This window comes from Microtus ochrogaster, chromosome 16 (assembly GCF_000317375.1).
Source record: "Microtus ochrogaster isolate Prairie Vole_2 chromosome 16, MicOch1.0, whole genome shotgun sequence".
Taxonomy (NCBI): Eukaryota; Metazoa; Chordata; class Mammalia; order Rodentia; family Cricetidae; genus Microtus; species Microtus ochrogaster.
In genome coordinates, this window is record NC_022018.1 from 44173409 (window position 1) to 44185851 (window position 12443).

The 12443-nt window shown below is 40.9% G+C and overlaps 1 protein-coding gene across 1 annotated transcript in view; it reads right to left on the bottom strand.

Annotated features, from left to right (window-relative positions):
• Nucleotides 1-12443, bottom strand: part of Ofcc1 (orofacial cleft 1 candidate 1) — a gene marked incomplete at its 5' end in the record, with an annotated part of 272407 nt that overhangs the window by 93009 nt on the left and 166955 nt on the right. Inside the window, one exon of the mRNA XM_026782925.1 lies at nt 923-1141. Within this exon, the coding sequence (XP_026638726.1) occupies nt 923-1141 (219 nt within the window). The remainder of the gene's footprint in view (nt 1-922; nt 1142-12443) is intronic.

Here is a 12443-nt window from a genome sequence, read left to right on the forward strand (position 1 = left end):
AGATAGATGATAGATAGATAGATGATAGATAGATAGATAGATAGATAGATAGATAGATAGATAGATAGATAGATAGATAGATAGATAGATAGATGAGAGAGACAGACAGACAGAAAATATGCATGCAAGAATGCCTTCATGAAAATGTAGTTATTTGACACATACAAATTTTCATATCTACAACATATTCACATCTCTGTTACTTTATTTCTTAAGAGAATCAAAAACTCTTTGTGTGTATATATACACATATGGATTTCTTTTCAGAAGGTCTTAAAATTCTTCATAATCATCTTAATGGAAACTCTACACATGTGTCTGTTTCTATCTGTACCATCTACACATTGGAGAAAATGAATTTTCCTTGTGTTGTTATCTATCTGTCTATCTAGAGTGCCTACACAACCATGTTTACAGGCAGACAACCTTTAAAACATAATTTTTCCCCTACAGGATAATGGCCCAGAAAGCTGCCTGGGCTTGAGTTTGGTAATTGTTTGAATTCAATCATTTTGTAGAAGAAGCAAGCTTTTCTTTCCTGAGTATGGTAATAAATCAGACTAACATTACTTCTGAAATACCTTCAGCCTTTGTCATGCTTATAAAATCAAAATAGAACAGAAACACCATTACCAAATTCCTTCTTGAGTCCTGCTCAGATATCAGGACATATTTGAATGTGCTGAATTTTAAATAAATATTGATGCTCAAGTTAAGTGTTTATATATGCAGAGCCAATCACAGCCCGAGACTGTAACTATAATAAAAGCCCCTGATCTCAGGTAAAGACTTCTTTTGTCTCTTCAAATCAGGGCTCCATTTGAGGTCTTCCAATAAGTGAGCGGGGAAAGGAATTTTGTACTCTGATTGGCCCTAGCAAGATGAAAATGCATCTCCTTGACTTGCAGGGGAAAGCACTTACTTTGTAACTGGAGTTGAAAGGGCCCAGAGGAAAAGCCACTGGCCCAGGTAATGCAGGTAGAGCCTCAGGAACCAGAGAGAAGCCATCAGCAGCAGGAGGTACCAGAATCCCTGGCTCTGCCATTGAGCTAATTCAAGTTCTGAAAACAGGGACACCCATGTAAAGTGGAGGTGTTTGGCTACCTCCCCAGATCCACAGCCATCTACAATAGGAGAGCAGCTGAAAAACAAAGAAACCACTAGTCAACGCTGGACCTACCATATGCCCTGAAGGAAAGTGTTCCAGTGCTGAACAGAACTGAGTGAAATTAGTCCTAAACATTTGGAAGTCAAGCATATTTATTCTCCTCTTTGTTGAAATGGATGATTGAAGACAGCATGGGTAAATATGAGTTAGGCTAATGTAAATGAAAGCCATGAGACACAAATCCATCCTCCTTACAAGGCCTATTAAAAGCAACAAGAACAACAAAATAACAGAAAGTCCCAAGCATTGGTATTAGAATTCTTGAGTACTACCTGGGGAAACAGTATGGTGTATATAACACCAATATAAAAAAAATGTAGCTATCATATGGCCTACCTATGCAAATCATAATCCATATCCAGAGGAATTGAAAGCAGAGCAGGGAAGTGATAACCACACCCCCGGTCATGGCAGCAGCATCTTCAGCAGCTGAAACATGGAAGCAACAGAAATGCCCACTGAGGAGTGGTTGAAGGGAACATATCTGATAATACGCAATGAAGTATTGTCTAGCATAAAATAAATGAAGGAATTCTGACACATGCTACAATGTGAATGAGCCTTGAGGACAGTTAACGTGAAATAATCCAGTCACAAAAGGACAACACTACAGGATTCTGATACCTGACCTTTCTGTTGCAGTTAAAGTCAGGGGAAGCAAATGTTCAATGGTGCCTGGAAGGACAATCCTTTCCTGCTGTGGAATGAGTCATGGTTTAGGCTTTGTAAGATGAAAAATTTCTAAGATCAGATGTCCAGCAATGTAAATATACCCGTCACTGAGCTACATGCTTATGGCATAAAACATGGGAAGGAATTATTAGAATTAGTAAATTTAATTTTCCTGGAAAACATTGTACATCTAAAGTATATCCCTTTTTATGTCACCTGCTCACAATAGCACATGTTCTTCATAGCATGTCAGCATGTTTATTGGAGCCAGGGAAAGGGTACAGTGGGGAAGGGAGTCTGTTAGCAAGCCTGACATCCTGAGTTGGTAGAAGAATCAACTCCCAAAAGTTGTCCTTTGATCACTACTGTCCATGCATGTGTGTGCATTCCTGCGCCTACACATACACACACACACACATACACACACATACACACACGCACATACACACACGCACATACACACACATGCACACACACACATGCACACAAACACACATACACACATACACAACACATACACACACATGCACACACACATACACACACATGCACACACACACACACACACACACATACACACACACACCACCTCCAACAACAACAACAACAAATGAAATGTAATAAAATATTGGTTTATCTGTTATTAAAAATGATTATTTAAAATGGAAGCGAGTTACTCATCCCAACCAGAATTCAAAATAAAGAACTTATTGTTTAACAGAAAAGTGTAGAATCCATGGATACATTCAAAAGACTTTCCTGAATAAAGCTCACAGCTATCTGAAGACTGTCAAGTACAATGACAAGCATGCCATGGGAAGTGTAGGGAAGCCATGGAAACTTAAGTCTGACAACAGAGGATCAACACAGGGAGGGGCATAGCTATGGCCTTTTGGTCTTCATAGGCTAATAGGGCACTAAAGCCGAAACTGACCGTTTCCTGAGTGTTTTATGGAGGAGTGAACCATCACCCACTTTTGTACTGAGCATGCCTTTTAATCACCCTAGCGAATAACAGTGAAATAAGAAGAGCATGGGTGCATGTACACACATATGTGGAACATGAATGGAGAATTTAGATCGGAGGTGGGTGCAGTGACTCATCACACACTCCCTCCAGGTGTGCGCATGTGCACACACATATGTGGAACATGAAAGGAGAGTTTAAGACGGGAGGTGGGTGCAGTGACTCATCACACACTCCCTCCAGGTGTGCACAGCTCCGCACTCCAGCCCTGTGCGGTGTGTTTAGGGTGAAAGGCAAGGACAGGCTTACCTCTTTCCTTACAACTTCAACCATGTGGATGAGGGTAGCCAGGAACTTTGGGTCTGCACACCACACGTTATGCCTGGCTAACTTCAGAACACTTGAAACTGAATAGTATTTTGAAATTCCAAGTAATGGCTTATGATTTAAATGCCATAAATGGTATATATTTTGTATGCATTGCTCAGAGGGTTTGACAAATCTCAGCCCCTATACTCCCGCCCTACAAGTCAAACGTTTCTATATTGCTATTTAAAAAAAAAAAAGTCTTGGATCTTTTGCAGTCAAAGTCCCTGCAACTTATACAAACACACACACACACACACACACACACACACACACACCCTGCAAGGAGCCTTGGTGACAGACAGAGATACTGTCAGGGTTGAGGGCTCCTTTGAGAGAACCCCAGACTAGCCCTTACATCATGTGAAATGAAACCCAAACTTCCCTACACCACTTAAATAAATATTCTACACATGATCCGTTAATTTGAGCCATTAATTCCTCCATCACTGTTCCACCTCTGCAGAGAAAGAAGAAATCAGACACAGACTCCACATTGTATTGTTTGCAGGGAGCTAGAAAGCCTCAACATGTGCAAAATGGAAAAGACGGAAGCTTATTTGATGAGTGGAAATTTCCATTGTTCTTTTCACATCCATTGGTATAAGGGACTGAGCAGTTTGAGTCCCTATGCAGAGACTCTGCCCCAAAGCCACATTCCCAATTAGTTTCATGGATTAAGTATTGCCACTCACACCTCGAAACAAATTTTTGCTTGTCATACATTTGATTTGGAAAAAAAAATAACACCAAGGTTAAATTAGATGCATTCACATGTCATTCAAAATACTCAATCAGTTGTTATGAATTAATTCAAATCTATATTAGTCTTTATTCATTCAATGATGGCAACCATGCATGTAGAGTCAAAGAATTTAGGAAAAGTTATTCATCTGGTGCTTTAAATTTTACAAGCCTTGAAATTTGGTATTAGCAAAAGAATTAGTGGTGCTAGGCGAATCTCAATAAAATTAGAAATGGCATTTTATTAGTCAAAGAAGCTAGTGAGGCATCATGTTATAACTGATGTTCCTATTACAATATACAGCAGCTCTTGCCTTATAATAATTTAGAGTTTGTACCTGAATCTCAGTGCACAGATATATAGGATTACACCCACAACTGTCGCCATAGATAACATTCAAACTGCATTTCCTTCGACAGATCCCAGCTTCTGTGCTCCTTTGTTGGACTTGTGAGCACGCAGTGCAGGTTACAAGACTCCCTGTCCTTGTGGAATATTCCCATCCGCATTTCCACCAGTCTGCCCTTCTGTAATCTTTCTTGGTTATATACAAGGAGTCTGACCATCAGAAGGGTAATGAATGGCATCTACCACTGGGGTGTGTGGTACAGGGAGTGGGGATTGATTTGTTGGTTATGAAGGAAGTCATGGAGCACACAGATCATTGGAAAATCACATTGAGGCCAGCAGCATGCCCTCGATTCATGAAGACAGCACTTCCATTGCTCAGGGGTGGGCCACCAGAGCTGGGCAGGGAGGTGACGGGGGGGATAGGGAAGCCATCCAGTCTTCAGCTATTAAATGAAACCTATTTCTCTGAACTTCAGTCACATTTCATATGACACCCATATGTCCCCCTTGCATGCCCAATCTTTATAGAGACCTGAAATCAAACAAGATTTCTACAATCCATCAGTGTAATGATAATAACATAAAAAAAGACCAAAATTGCTTTGAAGAAGAAGGGCACAGAATGCATTCTTAAGCGCTCTTTTGTGGTGAATACAGACCCCCAGGAAGCTGAATACAGGACAGGCTCATTAGCACGCTGTGGTCGCCCTTATTTCAAAATCAGTACCAATAGATGGCACTAAAATTTCCATACTCCTTCCTGACATCACCAAATATAATCCCCGTCTAACACTTTAAAAATCTAATGGTTGCAGATAAATATTTATTGTATTGGGTCTTTTTTTTTTTATTTTTCACTGTATTCTATTCATCGGGGTAATGCTTTTTATTTGTGTGTGTGTGATGTCTCTGGTGTTTGTGTGTGAGCGAGGGGTCATAGGACCATCCTGGGTGTCAGTTCTCACATCCCATCTTGTTTGAGACAGGGTCTCATGGTTTTCATCACTGTGCACACCAGTCTACCTGGCCTGTGAGCTTCCAGGTTCTCCTGTCTTCATCTCCCATCTCATCGTAGGCATGCTGAGATTACAGAGGCATACAACTGAATCTGGCTTTAGACTTGGGACTCCGGTCCTCAGACTCAGGAGACAAATCCTTTACCCACTGAGCTATCTCTCTAGTCCTACTGTCATTTAAACAAACAAACAAAAAACCCACGAATGTGCTCAATAATTCTGAGGCTTCCTAAGACTTATTATTCAGTATTTCAGGGAGCTGTTAAAATGAACATATAAAATAGTTAAAATGAAGATGTAAAGGAATATGCAGAGGTCACCACCAAGTCTCTCCAGTGATAACAGAGTCAGAACTAAAGCCAAGTCAGTTCCATGATTTGCTCAAGGAAACATGGCTGGCAATCAAGAATGTTCTCTACATGTTCCTGTCTTTCCATCAGGACTTTTCTCCATCACAAAACCTCTAGCTCAAGAGACACCAGGAAACTGACAACCCCTTGCCCTGAAACCTGAAAGGAATATCACTTCCTTTGTAGAATTCTGGTTACTCCTAGATCATCACTATATGTGTCTGATATGTCAGGCCCTGTGATAGTGTTATTGGGAGAGTAGTACCCCTGAAAATATCACCCACATTAAACCCTGGAATTTGCGATTATGTAAAATTAAATAGCAGTGGTGAATTAAGCAACAGAAGAAATTTTGGCTGCAGCTAAAAGTAAGATTATTCTAATTTATTGAGATGAACCCAGTGCAGTTACAAGGGTCTCCAAAGATTGGAAGACGATGGCAGGCAAGGAGACAGAGCGGACTAGAAGGGCAGCTGGGAGGAGGGCCTGAATTTGTAGCCTACGCAGACACAGATGAGGAAGAAGAACCAGCTGTAGAACTGAACAGGTCAAGGAAACGTTGTCCCTTGGTGCCTCTGAACAAACCAGTCCTTTTCATCCTTCATTTCTACCAGACCCCCTTTACAGATTCCTGACCTCCAGAAGTGCGAAGTCAGAACTCTGCATTGTCCTAAGTCCTCAGTGTGCACAATCTGTCCCAGAAGCAGAGGAACATGAGGGTAGAAGAGATGAACGAGGGTGAGAGGCCTTAGAAAGCTCTCCCCATAGAACTTCTGGTCTATCGGCAGACATAAGGGAAGTGCAAAGCTAATGCATGGGGCTGAGACCCCAGTGCGTAACTCCTTTAATGACATATATGCGGTATGAGGAAACACGGAGCAACTTCCTATCTCAAACTAGACCAAAGGGAACTTCTCCTCTGAGTTCTCCAAAATGACGAGAAATTATGAAAGTGGGACTGGAGGCTGAGCAAGAAGGAGGCACAGAACATAGAATCGCATCCACAGTCCTCAGATTAAAGTCTAATTTCTTTAACTGAAAATATGTTTAATATACCTCCTTTAATTTTAATGGGTTATTATTTCATGTGTGTGTGCCACAGCATATGAATAGGGATCATCTAACAGCTTTATGAAACAGATTCTCTCTTCCCAGCTTTTACATGAGCTCTGGGAATTGAAGGCAGGGCAACAGGCTTACATGAAAAGTGCCTTTGCCCACTGAGCCACTTCACTGGCCTATCATCTTATTTTTGGATACAAGAACTTCTCACTGAACCTGGAGTACATCTATTTGTCTAGGCTGGATGGTCAATAAGCCTGTGGGATCCAACTGTGTTTGTACTGCCTAGATCTGGAGTTATAGGAGCCCTTCACCTCTGTTTCACCTCCCACTCTGTAGGTGTTTGAGACCCAGATCCTCATGCTAACATATCAAACACTTTACACATTGGGTCATCTCCCTAGTCCAAAGAAAATGTTTTTCCAATATTGTATTTGATGGGGGGAGGGGGTGAGAGGTACAGTTCTCTGTGGAAATAAAGCTAAATATTTAGTATACAGTTAGGAATTGTATTTGCTTAGGAAAACGACAGAAGTATGTTGTGTGATAATTTCATTGACCCTGACAAATAAAGCTTGCCTTGAGCCTGAAGGCAGAGCTTGCCACTCACTGACCATGAGGTTTGGAGGGCTGAGGTCAGATAGCATATAGGAAGTAGGAAGGTGAGCTTAGAGAAGACCTTGGCCCTTTTGTACTAGAGGGACAGAAAGAGGTAGGAAGCAATTGACAGCTGCTCTCCTGCTTCTTTGATCTTTCAGATTCTGACTCTGATAGCTGACTCCCAATTTTTAATCAATAAGGATGAATTAGATTAACACTTTAATAGTAGGTTCTGTTCTAGCGCCTATGACCCATGATCAGAAAGTCGTGGGTAGTTCACATTTGCTAGGTTTACAGTACCAGACATGACTTTTTGTGCAGCAAGCCTTAAGTCCAATTAAACAACTGTTGGTTACCCCAAGATAAAAGTGTCTGTTTCACCACTGGGGATATCTTGCCATATCTGTAATTGTTGTGGTTTATGGGCTTTAGCAGCTGGGTGGGACTACCAATTGCTCCTCCCTTTCTCTCTGCAGCTTCTAATACTTCCAATATTATGCGTTCAGGGACAAGGCTTCAAAATCATTTCCAGTTTAATTTTTCCAAGGTCTGTGTCCAAGTCCTCCAGGACTTGGAGGAATAAAACTGAACTAACCTGGAATGCTACTCTCTCAGGACTAGCTTTCCTAGTGCTGGAAGGTGTTGTGTGTGCTAGCGAGAGGAAGGAGAAGTTGGTGTAAAAAAGGATGAGGTCATGTGTTAATTAGTAAATTTGAGAGGGGATTGTAGAAGTGACCCAGAAGGTGATGGAATGGAACGAGGGCTGGAAATCATGTGAATACAATACTCATGGATGGAATTCTCAAAAAGTAAAACCCTCTTCAGACTTGCATTTGAGCTGGGCGGGTGGTGGCACACACCTTTAATCCCATCATTCGAGAGGCAGAGGGCAGGCAGATCTCTGTGAATTCGAGGCCAGCTTGGTCTGCAAGAGCTAGTTCCAGGGCATGCCCCAAAGCTACAGAGAAACCTTGTCTCAAAAAAACAAAAACATAAATAAATAAATAAAAATAAATAAATAATAAACAAAATAAGACTTACATTTGTCCTGAGCTTGTGCCGACGTTTTCTTTGCTACTAATCCCTAAGCAGCGTGATTGAAAATTATTGACACAGATTTACATAGCATCGGATGTCTGAGTGATCTGGAGATGGTGAAAGCATACAAAGGGAGTGGGGATGTGGGTAAGCTCTATGCACTCAGCAGAATACAGTCTATTAGGGACCTGAGCACTTGAGGGCTTTAGTATCTCTGGGAGGTTTGAACCCAAGCTCCCTGGGATGTCCAAGAGCTTTTATATTCTCAAAGCTCTGAAGCTTTTGAAAACCTGACATGAAAGAGCAAGCAAGTCCATCTGTTCTCACAAGATTCTAGGCCACCCTTTCCCCTACCCTCATCACCTGAGCAGAGTTTTAAAATCAAATGGTTTTCCACGTGTTTTCAGGCCACATAAAGCTCTGCCTCCATGAGCTGGCCTGTTGTTGACTATACCCTTTACAATATTCAAATAGCTTAGCCCCTCTCCTCATCTTTGTCGAGTGCCTAAGACATTTGAAAACTACCTTGAGAATTTTCAAAAGGTCAGTTACGGAAAGCCTGGTGAACCCATGCAGCAAGTCATTAACCATTTTGACTTGTTGGCATTCCCTGGGCCAGGTCACAATGTTCACGTGTTTAGAGATGAGGGAAAATATATGATGTTAAGAAGGTTCATCTTTGGAAAAAGGAGGTATTTGTTCAAAAATTAATTATGAAATTACAATTATGTACTAACTAAGCATTGTGTCAATGCTAATATATTAATCACCCATGGCTTCAGCTTTATCTTTAAGCTATTGTAATGTTTGTATCCTCCCTGCTTTATCTTAATTATTTCAAGCCTTTGTATGAACTATGCATGTTTTATTCAAAGGTGTCTGTCAATACAAACACATCCATCTAAATATCCTGAGATAAAATCCTGACCTACTCTTTCAACTTCCAGCAAACTGATGGAAGGAACACACATTCCTGCTCATTGCAACGCGCACATTTGAAAAAAACTGGAACGTTCTCCTTAAAAATGTGTCTCCTTGGCCAATTTGGATATTATGCATTTAATATAACACATTGCACTTTTAACAGGTTTAATTCAATTTACAACAAATGCTTCTAATTAAGTTAAAAGATCTTTGAAAATTGCTAAATCTTAGGGGTAATATTACCACCACTGACATTGAAATAATTGATCTTTCCCACTGAGGCACAAAAGTATGAATGTTCTAATGAGAAAACAGGAATTGAAGTCTATCGAAAGAGTCCAAGGAGACTTCCAAACTCTTTAGGCTGTTCTTTCCAATGACAGCTTCTGAATGTGAGTGGGAAGCTTTGGAGCCGGACAGAGACAGTGACAGGAAAAGAAAATTGAGATCCAACCTCCAAACAATAGCAGCACTTACAACCAAGGTGACTTAAACTTGTATTGCATTCCTGCAAACAATCTATCTTTTCCTCAGTACACCGTGACTCGGCTTTAGAAGGTTAGCGTTGGCATCTATGAATAACACTTTCTCTAGCACTCTGTGATCATTAGTACTGATACAATAGCAGGATTCACCTATTTCTCCTTGAATTTTCCCAGAGACGGAGATGGGTGGATCCAGGGCTTCACAGCATCTAAGATGTCTGGGAACTATGGTCAGTGTTTGTTCCTGACTCAACAGTGACACCTGAGCTGGAGGCTGAGCGCTGTGGGTTTTGCCGCTCCTCCTGTAACTTACCTCCTGGTCCTCCTAATTCACTTAGCGTTTTGCCATCTGTGAGTAGGAAGAGGCGCATTTACCTTCCTGTGCTTTTCCTGGCCTAATTAGTTACAGTGTTTACAAAGGACTTCATAAGAGAAACCGGCTAAATACTTCATGCATAATGGAAGTTTTATTAATAACTTGAGCAATAATATAAAAGCCGTTAGCTCTGAAGACAATTATGTTGATGAGTAGCATGATAATGCATTAGCAAAACAGTACAGGAAAAGCGAGGCCGAGCAAAGCTCCCATAGGCAGACACAGAACACAGCAGGGGCTTCCCAGGAAGTGCAAGACATCTAAGCTAAGGATGGAGATGAGTCCCTCTGGGCTAAGAGCGAAGGGCCCTTTCTGAGCCCTGGATCTTCTCAGTACCCTCATTCAGAAGAGTTTTGAACTGGTTTGTGAGCTCTCTGTGCATCCCACGTGCTTCCCATGATAGGGCAATTACGCGGCTCCTCTCTTTGAAGTTACGAGGACTGAGGAAGAAAATGAGTTAGGGCGGTAGAAAGCGATTGCCATTTGGAAAGAAGGATCACTCCTGATATAAACACAGGGGAGCACTGACTAGATGTGGAATATAATTCCAAGCTCCGGAATCAGCTTTGAGTTCTCTATCTAGGCATCTCAGGTGTGGCAGAAATGCTCAGACATTTACAATCAGAAGCAATCAGTAGAATGGTGTGTTCTTCTCTTTTCTGCCTTTCCTAGAAGCAAAGTTTGGGTCACCTTTGTTAGATGAACATGTATTATACTTTTAAAAATCCAGAAATGTATCTCCAAATCACAGGAAATAATAGATATATTGAAAGTGGGAGAAGGGACAGGGCCAACTATACACACACTGGGTATATGACTTTCAATAAAGATTGGAAAACGATTTTCACATGTGTGTTATGTGTACCCTGTGTGCACATAGGCATTGATGTTGAGCTCAGAGGACAACCTACGGGAGTCAGATCTCTCCTCCCACAATGCAAGACCTGGGAATCAAACTCAGATCCTCAGGCTTGGACACACATATCTACTGATCCATGTCACCAGGCTTTAAGCACGCAGAGTATACTGTAATAGTCAAATCTGGAGGGTCAAGTTTAGTTATCTAGCAAAATGTAGGCACATGTCAAATACCCTTCATGTCCTCCCAGCTCAACAGAGATGTCTAACACAGAGAGAGCTCATCGTAGATGAAAAGGCTCAGCTAGAACAAATCTTAACTCAATGTTGAGAGTCCTCATTCTAGGTAACTCAGAGATATACTCAGAAAGGCAGAGTTAGAGCAATGAACCCAGACGATGTGACTTAAAAATGCATCAGGAATGAGCTTTCCTTACATATACAGAGAATACATGCAGCTATATTTGATATATAAACACAGCACCAGAAGGAAAATCTCTTTTGTAATTTTAAAAGTTTGAATTTTTGAACCAGATGGCATTTTCTCCATCTTCAACCCCATCCTAGACTAGTTCTGTACCTCTGAGTGATCTGTTCAACATCTGAAAAAGATCTGTAAGACAAGTGCTTGTTTCTGTGGACCATGGAGAGACTGAAAACAAGACACGTGTCAGGTTATTAGTAGTGATCATTTGTGCTAGATTCTCAACTCATATTAGCCAATAGAATTATTTTAGCAGTTTTTTGTGAATAACAGTGATGATATATTCTCACCAAATAATAGTGCAAGTGGCTCAAATTGTACTCTTGACGCTCCTTATAGACAAGTGTCCTTCTGTCGAAATAACATTTAAATCCTTCCTATTATGTCAAGAGAAATTTTAATAACTATTCATTTGTGTCTCCTTTTAAAATTCCTGAGTAAGGACCTAAACTAGAGGAAAATAAACCTTCATAATTCAGTGCAACAAACACGGAATACAAAATATTAATTCTTTGTCTTTCCAATATAATCCTGAGTTGTTTTATTTAGTCACCTATTATAAAAAGTAATTTGTGTTGATGGCTCTGAGGAAATCTAGAAATTAAAGAGCTAATTAAATTTGCTCTGAGTAATTTTTGAGTCTCCGTGTCAATAAATACCTACAGAGGCACACAATCAAACAACCGTGTTCTTCGAGATGTGCAGGCCAATCACTTCCCAGGACTCAAACCAGCCCTTTGGCCTGGGTCAACAAGCCTAACCTTTAAGCCACACTTCCAAAGGAACCACAGATCCTGCTTCTGTTGGTCTTAAAATAGAATGCCAGCAATGATAAGAAAGAGGGCAAAGCTAGGTGATGAGAAATACCTCTCTTGAAACATCTTCCTCTGGGGTTTTTTAGGAAGCTTTTACTTTCTTCAATCAAAATAAATAGATAAATGAATAGGTAGGTATGTCGGGAGGGAGGGAGGGAGGGAGGGA